Source organism: Coloeus monedula (genome assembly GCF_965178545.1).
Source record: "Coloeus monedula genome assembly, chromosome: 2".
NCBI classification, from domain to species: domain Eukaryota; kingdom Metazoa; phylum Chordata; class Aves; order Passeriformes; family Corvidae; genus Coloeus; species Coloeus monedula.
The window spans coordinates 22,978,229-23,004,840 of record NC_138782.1 but is presented as its reverse complement, the minus strand read 5'-3'; the positions used below and the strand labels follow the sequence as shown (position 1 = coordinate 23,004,840).

At 35.0% G+C, this 26,612-nt stretch overlaps 1 protein-coding gene across 1 annotated transcript in view; it reads left to right on the top strand.

Annotated features, from left to right (window-relative positions):
- The window catches only part of SPATA17 (spermatogenesis associated 17), a gene marked incomplete at its 3' end in the record, with an annotated part of 85,674 nt that overhangs the window by 22,084 nt on the left and 36,978 nt on the right, over nucleotides 1-26,612 (top strand). Inside the window, exon 6 of the mRNA XM_082276980.1 lies at nucleotides 12,410-12,533. Coding sequence (XP_082133106.1) covers nucleotides 12,410-12,533 — 124 coding nt within the window. The remainder of the gene's footprint in view (nucleotides 1-12,409; nucleotides 12,534-26,612) is intronic.

Sequence of the window (26,612 nt, the reverse complement as noted above, 5' to 3'; positions counted from 1 at the left end):
TGTTGCTGGTGATGTAATCCAATATTTAGTTATTCTGTAAATATGCCTGAGAATGCAGTAAGGAAAAAACATTATCTGTCTTATTCTTGATTACTAGACCATTACTGAAGTGTATTTCCATTTAAGATGAAAAGTACTTGGCTTCTTAAAACTTTTGAGGTATAGCTATTTTCCATGGAGTGAGCTTGAAATAAATCATCTCTTGTCATAGTAATATGAGAACTTACTCAGTCTCCACCTTTCTGTTCCTTTCTGATAAAGGTAAGTCCAGGTGATGGCCATCCTCTCAAGTGTCAAAGTGTTTTGAAGAATGTATATATTGTCTTATAATTCAATTTAAATGTTCCTCATCATTAACTGCAGAAGCAATTGATTCTGTGGTCTATTTTCAATTAGTGCCAAAGCCTTTCATACAGCTCCTTGGAATTCTTGCAACAATAAACCCCTAATTTTTGTAATACCATCTTTCACTTGATGTTTAATTAACTACTTTATCTTCAACCCATCTTTTTTTACTTGTCTTCAAAGATATGTAGAGGAAATACATTTTCCTTTTAACTTACTTACCTGTAATTTGAATTTTCTGAATGTAAACTCATACTGTCAGCTTTCTCTGTGAGCTACAGAAATAGAGACAAGTGCCAAGTATGCTTTCTTCTATTTAAATAGTAATTTGGAGTGGTAGGTCACATAATTTAAGATACCTATGCCTTTTCCAAAGGATTTTAAGCATAATGCTAGATTTCTAGGAATCTTAAAACTGTAATCCACTGAGGATCCCAGAGTACTTCTGTAGCCACAAATCTGATGCTGTTAGGATAGGTAAGATATAAAAAATGAGCTTTTGGGGTCGATCATGAAATTAAAATGAAGTGTCTAAACATATAGAGCAGGCAATGGGCCTGTTTTAACTCCCTGGGAAAGCACTTTCTGAATACAGTGAGGTTAATGTAGGAACCATTATGTTTACACAGTGGGCTGAATTTCCAACACAGATTCAGCTACACATGCCTCATGAGCCTTATTCTGTCCATGTCTCTCTTGAGCAAGGGGTGGAAGCGGTCTTACCATGTTTTTAGCTAGTTCTGGGTAAATAGTTAAGTTTTGCAATAAACATGAGCACTGTAAGTAATGTAAGCAGCTGCTTAGACTGAAGTCTTCAACGACATGAAGGCAGTATTTTCTCATGTATTTTTATATTGCACTAAACACACCATTAGGATTAACAGATTAAACATTAAGCTTTATTTCACTTGTATCCAAAGAAAATTTTTTGTATCTGAATGTGTAGAAAGAAATCTGAGATCTCTCTGTACACTCATTGGACCAAATAGTCTGTGGTGTGTATGATTAGTTTTGATGAAGGTAGAATAAATGATTAGTTTTGGTGAAGGTAGAATAAAACAGGTGTGAAAACACAGTATCGTAGAATAACAGTAGTTCTATACCTGTGAGCTTTGAAGGTGCTGTAGTGTCTGGATAGATTTTTTTTATTTTGTAATAGGTCTGTTAGAATTACTGACAGCTCATAAAACATTTTCTGTGGACAAGGATTGACTAATCTTAGCCTTTTAAACTGTCCCATAGAGATAGACTTCACAGTCTTCTATTTTGTCTGAAGTAGGATCTTCACTGTAAAATAAGTAGAAAAGGGGAAGAGGTACATTTTCATTAAGCTCTTACATATCATTGACTGTCAGGTAGGTCTTGTTATGCTGTCCATCCTCATTTAACTATCCCACAAGATCTCTTAATGAAGTTAAGCCCCAAGTTCACTCCAGTAACTCTGTGGCAAGAGTTTGTGCAATGTAACAATTCATCACTTGTCAGGAAGGCACTTTTAGTTTATACATTTAATAAGGGCATCCTCTAGCTTGGTTAATTAGAAGTGAACAGTTTGCATATTTACTAAATGCGGAGTGTCATTGCCACCACGGCCTATTGCCTACATGAATTATTTCTCTATCTGCAATAAACAGCTGGGTAATTATTACTGCCATAATCAGATAAATTCCCTCTGTAAGGCTTTTCTTACATGGCAATTCTTTGAACTCATCCAAAGCTGAACAAAATTTATGAACTCCAGCAGCTAGACCACTTTTTCATAGTGTAGTGTCCCTGTTCCCTATTTCAAGGACATGTAGACTATCATAAATATTGTGTAAATTAGGAGGATAAATATGATTACCTAAAGATTACATATTAATAAACTTGATTTTCAAAATATAATTTTCAGGTTGTAACTGATTACATTATAGCAGTTCTGGTTTATCTAATTGGAGAGATATGACAGGCCATCTATATACAGGCTATACGAGGTTACCAGGCAAGGGCTCTACCACTTGAAGACTGAAGACTCCTGAAGAAGTATATAAATATTTTTCATGTGCCATAGTCACTTCAGCTGTTTAGGTCATTAGAAGTATGACAAATTTTATGTGCCATTTACTCAACTCACTTAGAGCAGCTCTGTTGTTATTAAAATAAGGTGATAATTCTTTTTATTGTGCTATTTTTGGCTTAATAATGAAGCATAAAATTTAAATGCATTCATTTATGTGTTACATAAGAAAATTAGGTATTTCTTTTATTTGTAGGAGCACTTTATATAAAATTATGTAACTAAGTTTGCTCTGTGGTACCCAAGTATTCCAGCTCATATGTGAGTGTATCTGCAGGTACTCACATCAGTGAGTACTTAATTTACACATATGGATTTTCCAGAACATGCTATAATGTTGCTTAATTTTGGGATCTCCAAAGAAACAAAAAACAAATCAAAAGACATGAATGTTATTTTTCTTAGTTAGCACACAACAGTCTATTTGATCTAGCATCACTATTTTGCTTTAATTGTAATGTAAGGTACTGTGTCTGAGTGCTGCTAGAAAGTTGCTGGTTACTGTTCCCATACTTCATAACTCTTTATCAAATAAGTAGCATTCCTCACAATTCAGCAAAATGCTCAGAGATAGCAGAATGTAAAGGCCAAACAAAATAAAGTGTTCTTTGGCACTGTTCTAGCCAGTGAAAGGCTTTTGAGATTAGACTCCTTTTATAATTTCCCATTTATGTCAGAGAAATAGAAACTACAGCGGTGAAGACCTTTAAAATGAGCCGCTCACAGTCGTTTTTGTTATTGAAGTGTGGTGATTTTGCACTGTGTTTTTCCAAGTTTGTGATTTTATTTTTGTCTGAGGATGTGAAGGCTTATTGATCTTTCTTTGGCATTTCAGATTTTTTTACAGTGGAAAATTAGTCCTTTGCTTTATATTGGTGTATCCTGTAATGTCCCTTGAGATATCATAGAATTGCATGAGATGAAAAGCAGTATACAGTCTCTCATGAGCACGTTTTTGTTTTGTTTTCAAGGAAGAATGTCCAAAATGGAAAAAAAAAGGGATCAAGAAATTGTTTTAATTAATAATTTTTTTAATCGCTAAATCATTATAAATAGACTTTTCTATTATCTAAGGAGAGTCAAGTCTCTGAAGTGGTCACTCAGAGAAGAAAACAGAAAAACTATTTGTCTTCTATTTTTACAGTCTAGAACAGTAGTGAGTAATTACAAGAAAGTGTTGGGTTTTTGTTCTAGTAATAATGAAAATAATGTTATTTGGAATCGGATGATCTAGTCTGACTTCAGATCTATCACCAATATGATGTCTATCAATGTCAACTTGATAGCAATATCTATAAAAAGCACATTAAGCTTTGACTGAACAATCTAGTCTTGATTTAATAACATCAAAAGATAGTAAATACCCTTTTTATTCTAATCCAGGAGTTAATTACCTTTGGTGTTCCAAGTATGTCCTGTATTTCCCCACTGAAGCAGTTTCGTTCTACCTTTGAACCATTGCTTCTTGTTATATTCAGCTTTACTAGACTGAAAACTGTGCTAGACATAAACAATGGAGATCACTGAAAGTTGTTGTCTCTGCTTAAAATAATTTTTGTGACAATTTTGGACAGACCTTGAAATGTCCTTTAAAATACTATCAGCATCGTAACTCAGCACAGTTATGATGCCTAGGAAATTTTAAAAAAAATCTTTTTTTCCTTCTGTTGTATTGTCAGTTTGTGCATTCATTTGTATGAATGCTTTTTATCACATGAACGAACTTCTTCATGTCTATGAAACCTGCTCAGAATACCTCCTTTAAAAGCCACATAATTCTTCATATTGTGAACATGACTTTTCTTAAACTGTGAGAAACTTTTGCTTATTATTATACCCCCTTCAAATTCCTCAGAGTCTTCACCTTGTAGGGATAATTGCAGGAGTCCATTAGTGGTTTGTCCTTGAAGGTGAAGCTAAATCCCAATGTTTTACCTTGAACTTCCCAGTTCCTGCTACCTTCAAACCAAATGAAACAACAAAGTGTTTCAAGGAAGCAACATTTTCCACCTCTCTTCTCCAAGAAGGCTATTCTTTTCTTGTCCAATTAACTCACTGATTGTTAAATGTGTACAGCCTCCTCTAACAAACTGATTTGGTCTTTCAGCTTGTATGACACCCAAAATGATGCAGCACTCATTTGCCTACTTGTACTTGGTCGTGACAGGCCTCACAACCATCTATAGCATTGTGCTTGGCCCCTTGGGAAAGGATGCAGTACTCTGACCAGAAGATTATGTGCTTAGGTATAGAAGATAGAATAAATTTTTTGGATGTACTCTTTAGGCATGTATAATTGGATGTCGAAATCTATAATTAAGTGTAGTCTCATCTATTAGGTAGAACCAAAATTTCAGAGAATAGGCTTTTATTCTTAGTATAATTTCTTGCATGGCATACTGAAAATGCCTGAATTTTTTTTTTTTTTTTTTTTTTTGGTGTTGATTACTTCAATGTTTTCAAGACAGTAAGAGATAAGATTCCTATCACTTCTAAAAATTGGGATCTAGTTGATATTTTCAGTTTGGCAATGAGCCACTGCTATGAAATCACATTCTTACAAGTAGCACTGCTGTATTAAAAGAATGTGTCAGATCTCTCCCAAAATAATTACAATTGCTATGTAATAAAAATATTCATTTGCTATGTCTTTCATAATGTTTTATGCGTCAATAAAAATGACATCATAGATGCTCAATGGTAACACCGCTCCATGAATAGGAAATTGAGAAAACCATGAGGTACCACAAAAATCACGATGAAGTTGTGAGACTTGGCATTGGTGCTCTGCTATACATAATGGATCATTACATAAAAGCTCTCCCTGCCTGTTTAATGTGGACAAAGTGTACCATTTTATTTACAAGTGTATGCAGACTTTTATGTGAAAGTAAGTGAAAGATGTGAGTTAGTGAGTAGACCTCAGTCAAATTGTTTCATAATACTCTGAGAAGGAAAATCAACTTAGCTGATGACCTTTAGAAGCTATAACGTCATGTTTGCTTTCTAAATCACATAATGTTGAATATTGTAAATATTGCCAAGTACCATATATTAAAGTAAAAGAAGTACAGATATGTCTACATTGTACTGCACTGCAGCAGAGAGATAACAGTTAGCTTAAATGAGTTCATTCTAGTACTGGGAGCAGCTTAACTGTAGCAAAACATAGCAGTGAGCTTTCCTCTAGTTATTACTGTGCAGATGGTAGCATATGTAGTCTTCTGGGAATTGCAGTGCCAAAAGATAACAGATACTTTCACATGACATTCACTAGAAAACTTCCAGTGGTATTTGGCTGTGGTTAGACATCCTCTTTTATATGTTGCAGGAAAAATTAGGAGCATGACTGCTCTCTTAGCAGCTTAGCAGTGACACTGTGCTAAAAATGACCACTGCTGCTAAACTGCTGTCAGAATAAATTGTGTTGGGGCTTTGTTATCCATTCTGGGCCAGATCGGCTTTGTTACCCTCAAATACTAATTTCACTGTTTAAGCTAATCACCAAATACTAATTTCACTATTTAAGCTAATCAATCAGGCTGATTTTTCATGAAGGGGTCAATACCAAACAGACATTGAGTGAAAACATTTTTCCTGCTGTTAGGTTTTTCAGTATAGACTTGGGGATAAATAAAGCTGAACTATTTTCCTTGATCTGGTTCCTCTGCCAACAGAAACTTTGGTGCTGAGTTACTCTTATGCCACATCTATAATGGGTGGGGTTTACAGCTTAATTAAATCAAAATAATTAAGCTGAAAAATCATTGTTTAGATTGGACGTTTTACATATTTTTTTTTTAACTTCACAGCATTTTCTGCTGCCAGTGAGGATAAAGTAAATTTGCCTTAAGGATATATGTACACAAGGGAAAAACATTTGGACCAAGAAGTTTGCATGTTTTGAGAAAATAGAATAATCTTAAGGGATTATATATGACAAAAAATTAGGTTTTTAGTATATGTGAGGAAAAATTCTGTATGAGTTGTTACTGAAACCATAACTAGAAGAACCTGCATGATGGATTAGGAAAATACTCTGGTTTTAGTTCTAAGCTGCCTCTGCAATCGTAGCTTGCAAGGCTGTTGCACTCTCTTGAGTAACTGTGCAGCAGTGGAAATTGGAAGGATAAGAAGGATGCATCAGTCTGTTCTTCCCTATCGTCTGGTACATGCTGTGCCCTGATCTCCTGATCTGCACAAGGCATTCATTCACTGTGTGCCCTTCACCGCTATGTTCATCACATTTCCTACGTCGTGTATTGATCACATTGTGGGCCTTGACAGTGGAACTGGTGTGTCACTTAATTCCATTGGCACTGTACACTGTGTGATTAAGGGAAGATGGACAGACTGTGTGCTCCTATGCACAAATTATAATGGGATTTTAAGGTGTTCTGAATTTCTTTCTGTAAAATTAATAATAATAGGAGATACAGGGTGTTTTCATATGCCTACACATTGGCTTTATTGATTTTAACTTTTTTCATCTTAAGGAATCTTATTTCCTATTTGCTGCACTGCAATGACATTCACTGCAAAGCAATAACATTCCTCCAGATCTTGAAGAGAGTGTCATGATTAATTTGTTGAACAGATTCATGTAAACATTCACATTTAAAATTAGTGAGAATTTTGGACATCAATTTGTGGTAGATCTCATAGGCAGTAAGATACCTTGTACCACTAATAACTGACTGCCGCTTTGAGCATCTATCTAACTGTAACTTGAGATCAAATATTTTGGTCAAGGAATTCTGTCAGGATACACACAGGACTATACATCATGGTAGACAGGAGAAGAGAGTTACAGAGCTGCCCTGATTTGCTTAGCAAATCTGAAGAAGTTCATTCAAAAAACCAGAAAAATATTGAGGATGACCAAGCTGTCTGATGGTACATAGCTAACTTAAGTATGTAGTATGTGCATTCTGTTAAAACTTTACCTTCAAAGTACAGAGTTCTCTAAACTATTTTTACATCCTAGGCTGGTCTGTAGATATATTTCACTGTTTTCCAAATTTAATCAATTAAGTCAAACAATATTATCATGGCAGGTCATATTCCATTCTCACCTACACCAATGTGATGTAAAATCAAGTGGCATGCAGTGGTATACCAAAATTATTGTCTCACTAATTTTATTTTCACTTCCGTATTCTGTATTTGAGCAGGGAGAATGATATATAGTCAGAAAGATTAAATAGATTTAGGTTATCTCTTTGTATGCTAAGGTTGCCTACTGCCTCTGTTGCAGGAATTTTATGATTCAGTGTCTGAACTGTTTAAAATCACAATAACTTAATACTTTTTCTGGATACTGTAGGCAACTGTACTAATTATTAGTTTTTATTGGATGCCCTTTAATTTATATAATAATTTTGTAATACTAGTTGGCCAAAGGACCACAGAATGCCAGTGGAAATGTGAACAGAATGCCATAGTTTGATAAACTTAAGAAACATAGGTCAGTGTGAATTTGTAAAATGATGCAGTTCTACGCAGAATTATTAAAATCTGTATATTACTGAAATCATCACTTGAAGACCTTCCCAAAAGTGCCAGGAACAATATTATATGTGTATTTTTAACCTTTATACAGACAGCAGGAGCACTGTCAACTAAATTTGCATCTCATAGCAGGAACCAACACCATTGCCTACTGCATAATGAAGTATCAGAATAACAATAAGTTACCTTGTCAGATGAAATTTTTTAAATTTTGAACTATATAGACAAATAATTTCATCATTAACAATTCAGTAGCTACTTAACAGATTTGTTACACAAAATCATTTTTAATTGTGGGGTTTGAGCACATATGTTGATTATCCTATGCTCATTTTCAATTACCTGAAACATTTTCTATGACAAGGACAATACACTTTGTGTTAGCCAAAACCACTTTTTAGTAAAAAAATGCATCCTAAACTTGCAGTAGTAAACATTGATATTCTTCTGATTTGTTTAATAATTTTCAGATCATGATAAAACACTACATATGTTAAAATACCCACATATTTCCTCTACAAAGCTATTCCATAAAAATCTGTGTGGGAGAAAGTCTGATTGGACTAAGCTTATATAGGAAGCCAGGTTTTTAGGAAGATGCAATAGATGCTATTAATATATTGAGATAAGCTTTAAGATAAAGAAAAGATTATATGCTAAAATAATTACCCAATTTTTGAGTAATAACATTTTAATAAGCAGTACTATTCCAGCTATGAACCATGCAACAGACAGATTGCTTACAAAAACAGAACAAAATTATGAAATAACCTAACACATGTTCTGCATTTACAGAACTCTTTTTCTTCTGCAAAATTTATTGAAGCTTTAAAAAAGCGGGCCAAACAATTTGCCTTCTTCCACTTCACACTGAACCAGAAAAGGTTCATCCTGAAGCAAAGTTGGTCCAGAAGCCACAGCTAGTATTCATAATGTCACAGAGAATCACCCACGTATCCCAAGAAAAGATTGCTCAATGAACCCATCATATTTGTGAACAAAGAGAAGGCTGGCAGGAAGTGTAAAGATTTAATCCAAAAATCATTTCATTTCAACTGATTTCCAATTGACTTAAATAGAATTTGGATTTATTTTCTCTGGGGAGGCATACATGTACAAGGTCCCAAGCATGAAACTTCTCAGTGAACACATTTTCATGTAAGCTGTGTGGAACCCTAGCTCCATTTGGAAGCCTAAGTTTATGTCTTTAGTATCACTTATCCTTCTACACGTTATTCTGTATGGTAACAGTGAAACCCCTGCACAGTGCATGACATGTTAATATTAATCTGCTCATGTGTGAAATAGTATATTCATATCTAACTGCTTTAGATTCTCTGCTTTTGTTGCTCCTTCTCAAATGCTTGAAAGTATGGTAAAGGAGATGAAAGCTTCAGGTTCAAATAGCTTTAAAATAAATCTATATTTATACTAAAACATCTATGTTTCCAGTCAAGCAATGTTAGGACTGCTACATACAACTTATTTTGTACTGCCTCTCAGGAGAGAATCATCCTGGGAGCTATTTTCCCTGTGACAGAATTGTTTGCATGTTCTGTACACAGTATAATGCACGATAGAGATATTTTAGAACTGACAAAATGTGTAGGCTGCAAAAGTATGTTGAAAATTGTTTGTAACTGCTTAAAAAATCTCAAACTTTTGCATGGATTATTTTACAAGTATTTCTGAGGGTATGTGGTAATCAGGAATGATCATGATGGTAGCACTGTCTAAAAAGATCACGAGTTAAATTGAACTTCAACAAGTATTTTAGACTTCATTTAATTTCAGCAACTAATGATTATTAATCCTTCATTAAAAACAATCTGGTAAATTCCCATTGATGACAATGGGAAACATTTTGCATCCCATTATCATTATTTCTGGAAAACAAATCTATACTTTTGACATTATTTGTGCATTTTAATCACCAGTTGTGCTCTAAATCAAAAAGCCTCCATATTCACTGTTAGGAAGAAGTACCTCAGTATATAAGAACATGAAGAGCCTGTAGTAATATGTTGAGAATTATTTCATCAGTTGTAGATAGGGGTACTAAAGCTGAATAAAGGGGTCTGTAATCAAAAAGGAATAGTATTAAACATGTAAACCATGGATCATGCACTTTGATATTGAAGGTAAAGTGGCATAAAATAAAAGAACAGTGTTAATACTATATGCATTGTCTATTTATTCATTTGTATGTGATTGATGGATATAGAACAAAGAGTTTCCTAGTAAGAAATGCTTATGTACCTACATATAGTGACTCTGAAATCTGTACCTTGAGGACAAAGAAAGGTCGCCAATCTCTCCAACTCCTAGTTCTTTGTCAAAAATGGACACAGTTAATGAGGTTTGTTTGGTACAGCACAAATTCTCAGACACAGATAGAGATCCTTTCAATGGAAACAAATTTGTTTGGCTTTACCAGGTTACTTAGCGATTAATAATAGCCTTGAGATGCAGGTCAGAAAGGTCATCGTCCCTGCTTGCCAACACAATCTAAAATGTGCAGCTACTCCGGCTCTGCAGGCTTTGAGGCCCCGGAATGCTATGCATAAAGTAAAACAGGCTATTTTCCAACTTCTTTTTTCATATTAATAAGCAATTTTCAAGAGAAGGGTGGCAAAATGGGGGCCATGCCACTCTAAGTAATTCATTTATTTTGCAATTTAATCTTATGTTGGAAAAAAATTACACTGCTGCAAAAGCATAGCATGGTGATTTTTAAACGTCAGTGTGCTTCATAAGTAACCTTGTATGAAATATTGTATTAGCAGCCTTTAACAGTAAACTGCAACAAAAAATATTTGCAGAGATTCAAAAATACCTATGCATCTTTTCTGATCTGTGTTTCCTTTTCATTCTATTTCAATTTTATCGCTAAAATAAAATGTTTAATTACTTAATACTTTACTTATTTTAATTGATAAAATCTTGAAAGATAGCATGAAACAAATAAAAGTTCTACATTGCAACTTGTATTTAAGAATCTGATTTCATAGTGTTCGTATTTGTAAAGCAATTATTGCTCTTTCACATATTTTGATGAACTAATTTAATGATAATTAAAATACTAAGAGTAAGTCTGAGTTCCAATCTCAAAAACACTTTCAGGATCAATATGACTTTTCCATGGGATTATTCATATCAGCAAACTTATCCATGTGCATATTTTGACACAATTTGACCCATGTCCTCACAGTGTCTTATTTGGTACTCATTGAAACAACTGAGACTATTAATGTGGACCTCTCTAAATAATCTGTTTTGCAGGAATATTTGAATTATCTAGTTATGTGAATAGTATTTTTTTATTTTATCATATACGCACATACTAAAAAAAAAAATACTAGAATTTACTCAATTAGCTTTTTAGCAATCTAAATGCTTGACTGAATATTCTTGGTGTCTTTGGCACACAGGTTAATTTGAACTAACCATTTTCTAATAACAAAAATAACAGATGTTAATCAAACTAACCTTTTTTCACTGGGTCAAAAAATTCTATACACATGCACTGTGCACAATAGCATGGAATTTTGTTTCTTATAGAGAATTAATTCACTCTACAGTTTGCATAATTTATGGCAAGCATGGCTCTGAAAAAAAAAAGCCGTTAAGAAGTAAATCTATTCCCATTTTCTGTTCAAGTTTTTCTGTAAAGGTTCAGTTGAAATCATGAGTTTTCTCCATTCTTTGAAACCTGGTATTAGGTATAGTTCCATATTTCTTTTATGATTGAAAGGGTTTTCTGCAGAGAGTCACACATTTAGATGTCTCTTTGTGTTCACACCTCTGTCATGCAGTGCTTCATGAAGCAGTTTCATTCCTGGTTCTTGTGGTGGCCTGTACAGCTCCCATCAAACCAGAGCAGGAATGAGCTGTGCAAGAAGCCCAATGCCACGGAAACTCCTCTTAAGGACAGTGTATGCATGAAAGGTTCCCATCCAGTTTCCTCTGTGCCTACTTTCTCAACCTTACAAAAGGCTCAAGGATCCAGGAGTGAATGTCATCTCTTATCCCATGTCTACTCTCCTCTCTCATTCCATAAAATCACCCCTGGCTGTGGATCAGGAGGTGGTGCAAGGCACTAGCTGAAACATAAGTGAAAAACTTAGGTTTTGAAACCATTTTAAGGAAAATCACTGTATTATAATAGCTTCCACTTAGAGAAATTCAAAGTAAAAAGACAGTTAAAGGCAAATAAAAGGACATATATGGATATTATTTTATCAAGCTGTAAGCACTGTGAACCTATATACTGTTCCTACTTCTGATCACTTTAATCCTGTTTCTTCATAGCTATATCCATGTAGTATCCTACTGCTGTGGAACTGAAAGAATAGTAATTTTACATTCCAGTGGTGTCAGTATACTGCTAATATATAGGAACAGAACACTGTGAAGCTATGAAAGGGTTAAAGTAAAATAGAACAGTAGCACGTCGTTTGTTGTTATAATATAGTTAGCAGACTTATTTTATTACAGGAGTGAACTTCAAGAGTATGCAGAAATGAAGGAAAATGAAGACAAAATGAAAGACCTAGAAAAGAAAGAAAAGGAAAAGAAATACCAAGCCCGAAAGATGCATTACCTCCTTAGCACTGAGCAGGTTGGTAGACCTATCCCTGACAGCTCATGCAAACCACTTGGGCCCCCAGCCTGACAGAGATAAACTAGCAGGCTGAATGGGACATGACTTGTTGAAAAGATATCACAAAGACACTACTTCGAGTTCAATTTAGTGCTTTTCTATAGGCAAGAGCAGGTACCATGACTATTCTGTGACAGTAGCTCATAGAGGCGGCATCAGCACTGCTGGCAGAAAGAGTCCAAGTCAGCAGTTTGATCTGCCACTGTGATAACACAACATGAAGGGCATAACCTCGCTTTAAAAACTCATTTTGACTGGCTTATTGTTGTGTTGTTGCACTTGTCAAGAACTAACAAGTTATTAAGCTGAGAAGAGATTTCATTTTTTCCCCCTTTTTTAATTGAGCTAATGCTTGGGTTGGTGCAGTGTTCTGCTTGTTTTTAGGATAGATTGTAAACGTGGGTTTTCAGATAAAGCTTGTCTTAGACCTTCCTGAATCAGCTTATTTAGCATGATTGTTTTCACTGAAAAATGCCTCATAAATTTTAAATATTTATTATTAATTTCTATTGTATCTTTATTACTGGTATATTATTCCAAGCTTTCTTATGCAAGCTGCTTTAAACAGGCAGGTAAATATGCCAGTAGATATACTTATGTAAAATTGATATGATTGGTAAAGCTTGTGGGTTTGCCTTTTTATTAGTCCTCTTTTGTGAACTTCCATAAAAGCAGAAAATGATTTTGTCTCCAGAAGTATTTGTTAACTGGTTGTTCTTCATATGCATATGGAATTAATATGAAATGTTAGTGTGAACTAAATGCTTGCTTTTTGTAAGTTGTTAATTATAATCTGTGCGTAAGCACTGCTAATCCTAAAGAATGCAGGAAAAATACCATGACACTTAGTGACAAAATATTTAATCTTCCCTTTTGTTTGGGAATCATTTGTGATCTATCCTGTAGATAGAAATGTGGTTTGATTAACTGGATATCAGTTATGAAAACTCGATGTGTAAATCAAGTTTTTTTTTTTTAAAGCATAGTATAATATAAGTAAAAAATAGCATAAAAATGTTCCCAGTGGCTATTAGACAAGAAAGCTAGTTAATGACTGAAATCAGCTCACTCTAATTTATTTTTCCACATGTAGATCTAGGATATTAAGAATAATCTGCACAGTATCTTATATTATTTTAAACTATAGAAAATTGGGAATTCCTGTTTTGAACAGTACAATTTGTGTAAACAAATTCATAAACATTAATATGCTTACCTGGAGTACAAAAATTGTCAGGTTAGAGACACTGAATGACTTGTGGTCTAATTAGATTTTAGTAAGCTCAGTTCACCTCTAATGGTACAGGCTTAGCAAGCTGTAACACATTTTAAGGAATGGCAAGTAGTTCCTCATTTCAGCCATCCACCTGGAGGACTGCTGGTAGAGGGCAGCAGTAGCTGTTACATTCTGATGAATTTGGGTTACTAATTTTACAGAATTAGAATTAGCTAGCAGTGCTTTTATCTAGCAGAACAAAAAAATGCTTGATTTCACTTGCTGAGATGGTTTGTGAATACTGAGACTTAAAGCCCACAGATTTTTTTATTTATCACAGAACTGAGCTCCAAGAGCTATCTTCTTTTGCAGGTAGTATTTCAAAACATAAATAAGTATAAATCAATGCAAAACCTACAGACAATCTGAAAACCAGCAAAGATATATTTGAAGTTAACTACTTACTGCAGTCAAAGTCCGTATTCCACAACTGCACATAGTTGTAGAATATGGTATCTTGCCAAGATACAGGGCAAATTATTTCCGTGCAGAATTTACTGGTTTGATGCTCTGAGTCTGACATTTTACTCTCTAAATGTCTGGTCTTCTGATCTGACTACAGCTACATCTTGCTGTTTTCAAAGGATGGTTAATTGGATTACAGAGTAGGGACCATTCATGTCTCAGTAGAAACAGGCAGCAAAAGTCAACACTTTTGAGTGAGTTAAGGAAAACGTATCATTTGTAAGCAAGGCACATAGCAAATGAAAAGGGGACATTGATGAGCTGCACTCACTGTAGTTATGCATTACCTAAAGCCCAGTAAGTTACAGAGATGACCTGCTGAAGTTTAGTTCTGCTCCCCTTCCTGCCATACATAACAAGGTGCAATGATGGAGCTGAGCCACCCCATGCATCAAGGTTTCAGGTGTTCAGGCAGGTTATATGGACAGCATTGCAAAATCTGTATTTGCAATAATGGTTTCAAATATATCCCGCAGTTTGGAATATTTTTGCTTTAATACAGGCAAAAAGGGTGAGAAAAGGGTGTTTACTTATTGACAGAAAGGAATTCAGGAGTTACTGCTCCTTAATTTTTGTAAAGAAAGGCATGTCAAGTTTCATTCTTCTCTCCCTACAAGCTGAAGCCCACAACATCTCAGAAGTGTGTTTATATATCTATATCTATATCTCTGTATCTTTATCTATATCTATGTCTATGTCTTTATCTATATACAAGGTGTTCCCATTCCTGATTGCTAACATTGTTTTACTTTCAAGAAGTAAAGCTGAAGAATGTGAGTGTCAGAAATATACAGGGGTGTCTGGTATTGACATAATAGCATGGCCTATGATTAAGTCAATGTTTTGTCCTTTTCATGAAGTAACTTGCTATTCAAGCATTTTTTTCGTTCATAACTATTACCTTTATAAAGAAAAACCACTTTCTGGTTGCTTACTGCAAGAGAGTCCAATGTGAAATAAGCAAGAAATAAATCTATAAGATGGCAACTTTGGGACTTCCAAAACAAATTCAGTCTTAAAAATAAGATTCTCTGTACTTCAGGTTTTAAAATTTTTATATAACACAATTCTTTTCTTATGTGTTTTTACCTTATCAGTCTGATAAATTTTGACTCTATGATGAACATAATGAAAAAGATATATTTAACAAGTGTTTGTTAAGAATATTTCTTATCATTTCCTATTGGTAACACAATTTGTTTTCAACGTTTTTACCTGTTTTATGATGAACTGAATTGTGATTTCTTATTGAGACATGAAACTTACAATAATTAAGTTTTTCTTATTAGTCCAAAATCACAGTATGCTATTTCCACTACAGTGGTAATGATCCCTTTTTTCAAATTGTCATTAATAAATTAACTACTTGTTAAATGTGGTTTTCCATTATAAACATGTTTACCTATGCAGATTATTATTCTATATCCCTGTAGTTCCTCTTTTTGTATTAACAACCTTCACTATAATTGTGTAGGTTCTTACTTCTGCTCTTTGTCATATTTTCAAGGCCAACATTTGTAGTAAGGGCCATCCCCTGCCAAGTGCTGACAAATGACCTTTAAAGTCAACTATGGAGAGAAGCACTGAATATATTCATGGCACTTCGTAAAAATGGGGTTGAAGAGCCCACTTGTGTTGAAATATGTGGTTGCATGATTCTGGTCCTTGGTATTTCCAACCTTTCAAGAAATTTTGCAGTTGGTCTTTGTCTTACAACAGTGATTAGAGTCAGTACGACAGTCTAAATCTGGAGATCCAGTATCAAGCTAGAATGCAGACCTGTATTGTTTTCAGTATCTGCTGACAGAGCAAGCAGCAGTGCTGAGGTGATTCTGTGAGTGGGAGCAGGTGCATCAGCACCTGCAAGTCCACAGTGGGATGGGGAGCTGAAGCCAATGGTAACAGAAATACAGAGCAGAAGTGGTGTATGCCTTGTAAAGTACTGAGTTCGTGAAAAGAGCCCTATGGAAACAGTGTTCCAAGTGCCACAGCTGAAAAGGCCTTCTGCTATTACAGTTTCTCCTGTCACTGAGAAAAGGATTGGAGGATCAGCAGAGCAAGAGATCTTTTCCCTGTAGTTTTTTACTGTATAGCAAACAGTTCTGAGTGAGGTAAAAGAGAATTTTAATTCTCTTTTCTCCATTTCCCCTGTTTCTAAACAGATAAACACAATTACTTTTTGTCAGACAAAATAAATGTACAACTAGTCCAGGAAGCCAAATTTCTTTTGAGCTGCAAAAGCTTGAGAGCTTTGTCACACAATTGCAGAACGTATTTGTACGTTGTTGATAGGGGGATGTTATACATGCAGCAGTTAAGCTTATCATTGCTGTGGCTGGTAGACTGAGTCACAGCCTCATTTCTAAACCTGGACCTCCTGCTCTGTGATAAATCATGCTGAGAGTAGATCAGCTAATACTGGTCCTCTCTTCTCTGGGAGCTTCTGTTCTATCTGAAAGCTTTAACTATTGAGACCTTAGAAAAATTAGTCATGCTGTTATGTGTGTATGTCTACTCTGGATTTTTGTATGGCATTTTCTTTCTGTTAGCCCCTGACTAATTAGAAGACCTGATTGAGTTAGACTGAAGACTCCTCTGGCCAAGCATTCTATCTTTGACAGTGGCCAGAAGCATGGCCTGGGGAAGAGGAATAAAATGGAGCAATGGGGCAATATAATTACTATCAAGAATATTCTCTCAGTTTCTAGCAAACAGTAGTTGAGGGACTTGCAGTTCTTAGTTGTACAGCTTTCTATTTTTGTAATATTTAGATTTTCATTTTTTGCCTCTGTATTCCTTCAATTCCTGCCTCTCTTAATACCCAGAGAAGGAATAACCTAGACAGGGAGAGTGGGTTAAGAGATCTGGCACTAACACTAGCTTTCAAGCTGTGCTTCCTTGGAAGACCAGGTTCACTCATTCTCCTTGCAGTGTTGTTTTGCTCATTCATGTTCATTTCACAGCTTTGCTATCTCTGGTGTTCTGTCACAGGAGCATATGCAACTGTGGAGTGCCTTATTCCTTCTCCACGATTTCATCTGGTTCTGGGGATTGCCTGCGCCACTCCAAGCAACACTGAAGTCCATCACTTTGCATCCCTCTTTAGCAGGGTGACAATTTTCCCTGCTGTCCTTTGGCAGTTTGTGAACAGATACCGCTCATAAGCTCCTGGTAAATTAGAGCTACAGGGGAAGAACAAAATCCATGTGTAATAATAGGCCCTTTTCATTGTAGAAGTTTTAGAAACTATGACATTCCTTTTAGTAACAAGACACAAGTTCTGGTTTTGGATCATAGTAGTTCAGTTTTCAGTGCCTGCTTGAGTGTGTCGCCGTCTCTCTCGAGTCCAGGCTAATGCATGTAGGTATGTGGCTGGTATTGGCCCACATTTATTCCCATTGAAATAATGCTTTGGAAATGATTACTTGTAAGGATATTATAGCTGGTGCTATAAAATAAGAAAGTATTTTGAATGGAACTATTCTTGACTGAGATGATCCTTCCCAGGGAGACATAAACATGTGAGAAAGTAACCCTTTAATAGATTAGCACTATAGAAAACATTAAAAAAAAGGCCAAACCCCCCACCTTAAGAATAATGCTCTGTGCAAAGGAAGGAAGTGTTTGCTGTGAGTTACTCTCAAGTGAGTAACAGCAAAAACTTCTAATGTCAGCAACAAGAACCAAGTTTTTCCATTTTTACTGTCTCTGTGTATCTCCGTAAGCAATTCCACTTTAGGTTAATGGGAACCATTTAGCAAACTTCTCTGGATTCTGCATTAGGGCTTTTGAGTATAAAGGAAGTAAAAACATGCCCCGGTTTTTAATCTTTTGTTCCTAAGGCCAGTTTCATTTTGATTTTCTGTAGTTATTGTAGAACTCAAAATATTGCTTCTATAATTTTTTTCTGTATCTATTCAGTATTTGTCAGTTCCTAAGGTAAAATACTTTAAATTCAAATTCTATTCAGTGCTAAGGTATTCTTTTATTAAATTTTTCCTGTCAACAGAGATGGCAATTCATAATTGTTACACTGACTGCCTTTGTCCCCTTTTCACATTACTGGAAATCAGGAGTTAATTCTATTGAAGTTACTGCACTTATTCAGGTCTAAATGTCTAATGTTCTAAGTGAGAAAGAAAAAAGGCCACAAAATCCTTCCTGGAGCAGGATAATGAATATTCAGGAGGCACAACTGATTAATATGCTTCTAACCTAATGTGCTGTCCTGTAAGAACTTGAAAAACAATTGGTCTAAAATGACACCCACTCTGTCTCTGGACAGCTGGCAGTTTTATTCTTATAAAGGTGAGGACTCAGTGGATAAAGCCCTAGCCTTTGATTTTCAGAACCACAGTTTAAGAGACAAGGCTGCAAGTTTGGTCATTTGAGCTTAGTCCCGAGTGAACAGTCCACATCACAAAATGATTATACATAATTTGTTACTATTGGCAGTGTCTGTTCAGGAAAGGCCAAGGACTGAGCTAGCATGAAGAATGAATTAGCTCTTACCTTTTACATTTTATTTCCTCCCTCTTTACTGTTGTAATTTTATTATCCTGTCTCTAAAACATTCAGGGGATGAAATTATCATTCATTATAAGTACTAATACTTCCTGAAGATGAACTAAAATAGTCAATTCTTTTTTTATTCTAGGTGCCCCAATCAATGAACATCCCCACCTATCCATGGGTGTTTAATATCCACTCATCACTTCTCTGCCAAGTAGTCAGATGTTTCTGAGTACTTTCCAAAGCTTGTACCATAAAATATCCTATTTAAATTACAGAGGAGAGAGTGAGCTTTCTTACTTGTCAGGCAGGCTTGCATTTGTATGTGAAGCACTTCATGCTGCAGTGTTCTGTTCTTATAAAATAATATTTCCAAAGGGTTCACAATTTACATATGCTTCTGACCACACTTGTGACAGCTATGTTTGATCAGCAAGATTTCTTGGTGTATTCACTTCCCATTGGAAGCCAGATATATCAGTCTGTTCACAGATATTCACTCTAGGCAAATCATTCATATCTTGTGCCTCATGGGGTATTGCACACACAATCTCAGTTTGCTTGGAAAGGATTTCGGTTCATGTTGCTCAATGTTTCTGTCAGAAAGAAGGACAAAGTAAGGTAAACTGAAAGAAGCCAGCAACTGAGCTGTTTCTGATGCTGAAAGACGTTGTACCTGAATGCCAGCTCTAAATTCCAAAAATTACATTTAAGTGATTTGCACACACAATCAAAAATCTCTAGTTCTCTTGAAATCGGAGTCTGTCTCTTGCCCTTTGGGATAACTAATCTTGGTGACACTCAGAACTGTAATTCTGATACTCAACACAGTATCATGGTGATGTAAAAAAGAGGACAAGAGCTGAAAGACAAAATACATCTCCAAAATTTATCTGGTGCACATATTGCCAAAATAATTTAGTGCCAAAATTTATAACTTCCATAGATCTTCCATATTCTTTTCAATCAGACATTTTTGTTCTCTAAGAAATAGTGGTTATCTCCCTAGGGAGGACAGTCAAAGTCAAAGTCAAAGCCAAAACTAAGATGGTGAGCATGGTGGTCTTCATGCCCGGAAAAGGGTAACTGTGGTTAGAGGATGGAAGAAATGCTATCTGCTGACACCATAACTTATATCTCCTATGCAAAATCCGTGGCTGTGTACCATTTCAGATGTATTTCTTCCCAGTGTCAGTGAATAGAACTCCCCTCCCATTCACTCTTCTCTAAAGTCTCAGCCTAGCTCAGGTGGTAAGTAAAAGTGTTTCCAACAGAAATCAATAATTTCTCCTTTTGTCCCGGAAAACAAGATATTCACTTCCTATTCCTTAAAGATAGTCAGTAAATGAACTTTTATCTATGGCAGCATTTTAAACTCTATTTTTCCTAAAGGCTGCCTGTTACAAAATCATTTCAGTTTGTTTGGTAACTGGTTAACTGTTCAAAGAAATGAGAGTTTGCACAAAAAATTAATCTCTTATTAGAAAGAGCTTAAAACACAATAAAAGATAAAGTTTGAGTGCTGTTTTCTGGTTGATCCTATGCAAACTTAGTTTTTAAAGGTATGTCCATGTAGACATGGCAATATTTCTCAGAGGTTCTTCTAAATAGCTTGTTACTAGCCATGTCACACAAAGCTTGATATTATAGCATAGTGACATCTCTGTATCTACCATGAATTATAGCATTGAGCATTTCAGCTTTAGTCATTTAAAAATCCACTAGCTAGAAGGTCCCTGCACTTAAACTGTCTTTTTTAGCATCTGAATTGCATAATCCCTATTTGTGTGGATTTTTTCTAGACAACAAACTTCGTGCTCAATTCCTGTGGGTAGGATTAATGGCAGAGTTTAAAGGACAAGCTGTGTGATCTATCAAAAAGTGTACATGCTGAGATCTTAGAAAAACATGACCACATTTTGTGTATTACTGTCAATTGTGGTGGCAAAAGGGTTGGATTGCTGCAGGGTTAGAAAACTGGTAAGACTGAGTTATATATTGAATGCTGGCTGTGGGTATTATATAGTAAAAACATTGAAGAAATAATCTATATTGCAAGGAAATCACAAGGCAGCACAACATCAGCTAAGTAGTTCACAAAGCCACATTCAGAAACAGTGGAACTCCACTGACATTCTTGCAATAGTTACTGGTATAAATTTGGTTGATGCATTGTAGTCCATCTGGTGTTTAAACAAGTTTGTGTGAGCTATGGTCTTGCTCAGGTAATTTTTTTCTCCTGTTATACTAGGAGAAGTACATGCTAAGTAAGAGATAAGTGGGTAAGAAGAGAGGTTAGGAATGGTGTGGGAGAAGTCATGAAGATAAAATACCGTACATGTCTCAACAGCAAACCTTCCTGTTGATTAAGAAGTGGCACTGATGGTATCCTTGCTTTAATGAGACTTCAAGATGAGTGATGTACATACCAATTCTTTTGTTTTTCAGCTCTTTGGCAACAGAATAGCATAGTAGTGAAGTTCTTTAACTTGCACTCTTTATTGAATATTCAGTGCATTTTTTTAGTGTCTGACACATAATGTTAATTTGGGAGTTGTGTCTGTCCTGCAAGAGACATGACAAACACTGTACATCTCCCTCTATTGTTTGCTTTGCTTTCAGTTTTTCCATTTCAACAATCTTTTAGTAAAGTCTTCATTGTTGGGGTTTTTTTCTGATTATGTCACTCTTTTCTACTAATTTCTGACTACCTTTACTAATCAGATGAGCATGGTTTTGTTCCCTCATTATTCTTTCTCTTATACAATACTATAACTGTTCATTAAGCCTTCCCCTCATTGTTTGCTGGCCTCATTGCAGACTGCTTTGTTAAACATTCTGCCACAATCTGAGTTTTTACTCATTGCCTAATCCTATATGTTTACTACAGCAAATTGTTTGATAAATCTGTCAGAATATATGTCTGTGAGGGAATACTCACATGTAAGCACAATGCAACAGACATAAGGCACAAGGAAAAGCAGTGAAATGTTACTTTTTTTTGGTTGCACCTATGCATTTTTGAGGAATGAAACAATTCTCCATTTAGCAATTATTTCCTTGACAAAAGAAATCTCCATATGATTTCCATCCCTACCTGCTACAAAGAGCTTCTCCTCTCTTCTGATATGTTGTTGCAGGTAAATTCTGGTGTTACAAATTCAAATATTCTAAGTGGTGTAATTATAAGGATTTTTCTCAATCCAGTTAGAAAAGGAGTGAATCTCAAGTAGATTATTTGTAAAAAGCTAATCTTTTCCATTATGACGATGGCAGCAGATGGAATTTTAATTTTAAAGACATAAGTAATATCACATATGTAGGTATGTGTTTTAATGATATGAAAACTTCTCACAAGCATACATATTTTTAGCCTCAAAATAGCTCTGTAAAGGAAGAAAATACTGTTTTTGTGTTTGCAGGTAATTATTGAGACACAGAAGAATAAATTCACCTTCAGAGATTATTTTTCAGACTAAGTTCTCTAATTCCCACTTACCCAAGGTGGTTATAGAAACAGGTTACTTTTCAGAGATTCTTATAATTTGTATATTATCCCATATTCAGCCTAGCGCTTCTTACAGAGAAAATAACAGTAACAGAATTTCCCACACCTATTTTTAAAATAAAGCCATTCAGCAATTAAGTTGTATTTTTCTGCTTGTTTTGAAATCAGAAGCCAAATGAGAAGACAGTAAGAGAACTTTGAATGTACTGTCCCTATGTTTTGTTCATGATAATAGTATTGTTTCCCATGCCGTCACTCAGTCATTCAAGTTATTATTCCTGAAATAGTCAAGTCATCAAGAGCCTGCGTTAGAATTAGATTTGACAGAGTAAGCCTCAGTCAGAGAGACAATCTATGAAAGGTGGATGCATTTTTGGGATGCCTCTGCATCTGCTGGGTTGCTGTGTTTTGGATATTGTGCCACAATGATTCATGCAGTAAACTATGATTATATTTCTCTTTTATCTTGGTGCCTAAATGCCCAAGCAGTTGGTACCTGTTTGGAGACTCAATTACAGTGTTGTTTCCTGCAACTGAACTTAGTGCCTTGCAGGTTTAGAGGTTGGTTTTATGGTCTGTGGCCAGGGTACCAGACTTGAATATTTCCTTAACACCTCATTGTATAGTCCATAAAATTCCTGCCTGGTTTACTTATACAAGTGCATTTAAACTGTGATTGCATTATTATTTTGATATCAAGTAAACATTTCACAGATGAAAAGGACTGAACCAAGCTTTACAGTCTGAAGGCAGAATAACAATAATTAATGCTTCTATTACTCTGTTTAAACAGAATATATATTAAGCAGAAGACAGGTAATTAATCCCACTTGAAAGAAAATACGCTACTCATCACTCATTTATGAATTCTTCAGTGTCTCCATAAAAGCAGTATCTCAAAGAAAGGCAAAATACCTTAGGTGCAATAACAGGCTAGGTCCTCCAGTTCCTATTTAGATGAAATTCCTGAGAGTATATTTTTTAGGGATTAGAGGATCAGGCCTGAAGAGCAGCATTAGCTCAGTGAGGACTGAACCTACATTTATAAAGCTGGGTGACATTTTTCCTATTGTCAGGCATGGTAAAGAAGTTTTATCTCAAACCAGAATGTTAAACCATACTATGGTATTTTTCCAACATCTGCATAAACTTGACAATGTATTTCTTAATTGTTAATACAGAAATCTGTTCACATTAGTTAAAAAATTGCAATCGTTGCTAGTAGAATGCATTGTATTGTAGCTTAAATATTTTGATGTTTTGCATTTGAGTTCATGGACATAGTTTTATTATACTTGGTGCTAGAACAGTATTTACAGATTTTTTATAGATGTTCTTTCTACAATAAATCTCATATTAAATATTGTCCTTTTATTCTCACTAAATATGAAATATTCTGACAGTCTGTAAAAAGCTAGTTATTTAGAAGTTTACAATTCCTTTTCTTTTACAGGCATGTTTGAAACATTATATAAACACTTATTTCCTTGTGAATCATTAATGTTTTAGGGTATTTCTTTTCCCTCCTAGAAAAACTATATATATATCTGGGGATTAACAGGATTGTTCACTGGAATTCACGTGGAAGCATAACTGCAGTAGCTGAGAAATGATCATGTTTCCTTTTAGTTCTCAGCAAGAGTAATTGAATGTTGAATATCTTACTAAACGCTGGACTGTGACAGTGTGTTAACACTCCGACTATCTCCTAACAGCAGGGCAATTATTTGCTGAGTGGGATTTTTATAAATCCCCTGGCAGTAGTATGTCCTGATAATTATGATGAAGTGCACTGGTCAGTGTTGATTCAGCAATCCCATCTCTAGCAAATATTTCATTCACAGCTCTCCTTCATGCTTTTACTTTTATGGCTTTTAAAGATCTCTTACCTCTCATCTCAGCTTGCTTAGGTTTTCTTACAAATTACAATGGAGCAAGAAAGGATTTTCAAGTTAAGTCCCTATTTTGTTGAAGTATTTTCTTGCTCATTTAACTCCTCATTAAAAGACCAAAGTGAGAAAGTAGCGCTTTATTTAGGTTCTTACTGTGATAACCACTTGCACAAGCTTCCTCCCTCAAAACTGGTTTTTCAAGATGAAATTACTGTTAAATGAAACATTTATATTCGTGATACATGTTGATTATTTCAGTCTTTCAGAGTGGATATGAAAAATTAATTAAAATACAGCATACCTTTATTTTTGCTTAGTTAAATTACAGTAAAAATATGTAAATATATTAGAATACACTTTCTATTGACTTAATGCTTACAATTTATCTCCAGCTCAACTTTGTCAGTTTTTAATTTTACATATGTGTAATTATTTGCGGCACAGTAGCTGTGCTGTATCTTAGAACATATTTGGTTCGCAATTTTTTACATAAACTTAAAAAGCTCAGCCAAGACGTAGGAAAGAAGACTAAGAAATAATTAATTTATAAATGAAAATTGCAGAATCTAAACTTCTCAGGATTTATGATACCACTTGGGGTCACCTATCTTTTCCGAGGAACTGTCTGGCTTAATCAACACAGCCTTGTCTTTCCCTTTCTACCTGCACCTTTTTCTTTCCTTTCTTCCTTCCTTCTTTCTATTTCTTTAGCTGCTGCCTTACTTCATAGTTTAGGTTTCAAGGCAACTCCTTAGTAATTTTTTTTCTTTTATTCTGAAAAAAAATTAATTAAGATAGAAAAGAAGTTAACTCTTTCTCTCTGTATTGAAATGATAAACAGGAAAAGACAAAAATGGATATTCTTTAGCATCGAGTAAATACAGCATTAGTGGACGCTGTGGAAGCAATTCAGACTATAAAAACCCCAAATCTTTTCTTTGCTAACGTTCATTAAATTAATGTTTGTTTCCCTATGATTTTTTCTTTCTTTATATGTGACCATTAATTATAAAGATAAGAAAATGATTGGGAGGAAACTAGATGATAGAGTGTTAGAAATGCAAAATGATTCAAAATATTAATGTAATGCTAAGGATGACTGGGTAACAAATGGTACATTTGCCAGTATGCTTGACCTGACACAATTAATATTCCAAGTCATGCTTGGGTTTCCATGATGGAAAGTCTGAGGCAGAGAATTCTAGGGGAAAATATATCTATTGTATAACTCATTTCTCTCTCTCTCTTATTTTTTTCCAATTTTTTTTTTTTTTTTTCCTGACGAGTCAGAACCATAGTCTTAAAAAAAATGTATCTCTGCTTTCACACCTCATTTGCCATATTCACTACTGGGCCACCGTTCACCAGAAGGGCCTGATGTAAGGAGGTCAGTAAGAAGCTATTAGCAGAGTCCCCTCCTGAGATTTCCTTGGTCTTATTAAGGTGGAAGTTAGCATGACAGTACTGCAAATAACCCAGTTGTAAGTTTTTTAACAGTTAGCACAGATTTCCCCATAGTGTTTGTCACTTTAGAAAATTGTTCCTGGAAATGAAGTCCTGAAAGCTGGCTTTGACAGAGTCCCTTCTTAGTGTTGAAGAGCACAGGTACAAAAAAATGTGTCATTCTCCCTGCAGAGCAGAGGTACTTTTTATAATTGATGATGATATTTTGTAGTGTTACATATTTTCTTATGGAGTAAAAGTGGGGAAAATATTGAAATCATAATATGGGGTAATATCCAAGACAGATACTTTTCTACCATTGAAAAAGCAGTATTAAGTACAATGGTTTTGTAGTTGAGAGAATATTGTATTAAAGTAGGGAAAAAATGAAGTAATGCTTTTAATACATTGTACTTGTCTCAAGAAGATATGCAAATGTATTAAGTACCAAAGACTTTGATCCCCCAGATTCTTAGATTTCTGTAGATTGCCAGCTCCCTGCAGAGGAGAGAGTGAATAGGGCATTCATCATCACAGTGCACAGTGCAAGAAATCCCAAAAACAAGACCAAAATTTGTGGAGCTCTTTTAAAAAAAGAAGGGAAGCAATTTTTCCAGAGATTGAGTAGAATCAAACTCATTCCCTTGTCTCTCCTACCAAACTTTACCAATTTTAAATCTAGGCCTAACCTTACCACAAACCTTGGGGAATTTAGAGTAAATTAGTATTAATTTTATCTGTCTAGATACTAACTCTGTTGATTGCTCTGCCATGTGTCTTGTTGAATACTTGAACATATATAATTAAAATGTAAAGTAATTAGCAAGGATTGCTTGAAAAATCATTATTTAAATATGCACTTTATAATCAGTTTTGACCCAGATCTTACAAGGAGTTTCATCCGTTTTAGAAGCAAAAACTTCTAAAGTGTCCAGCTGGCC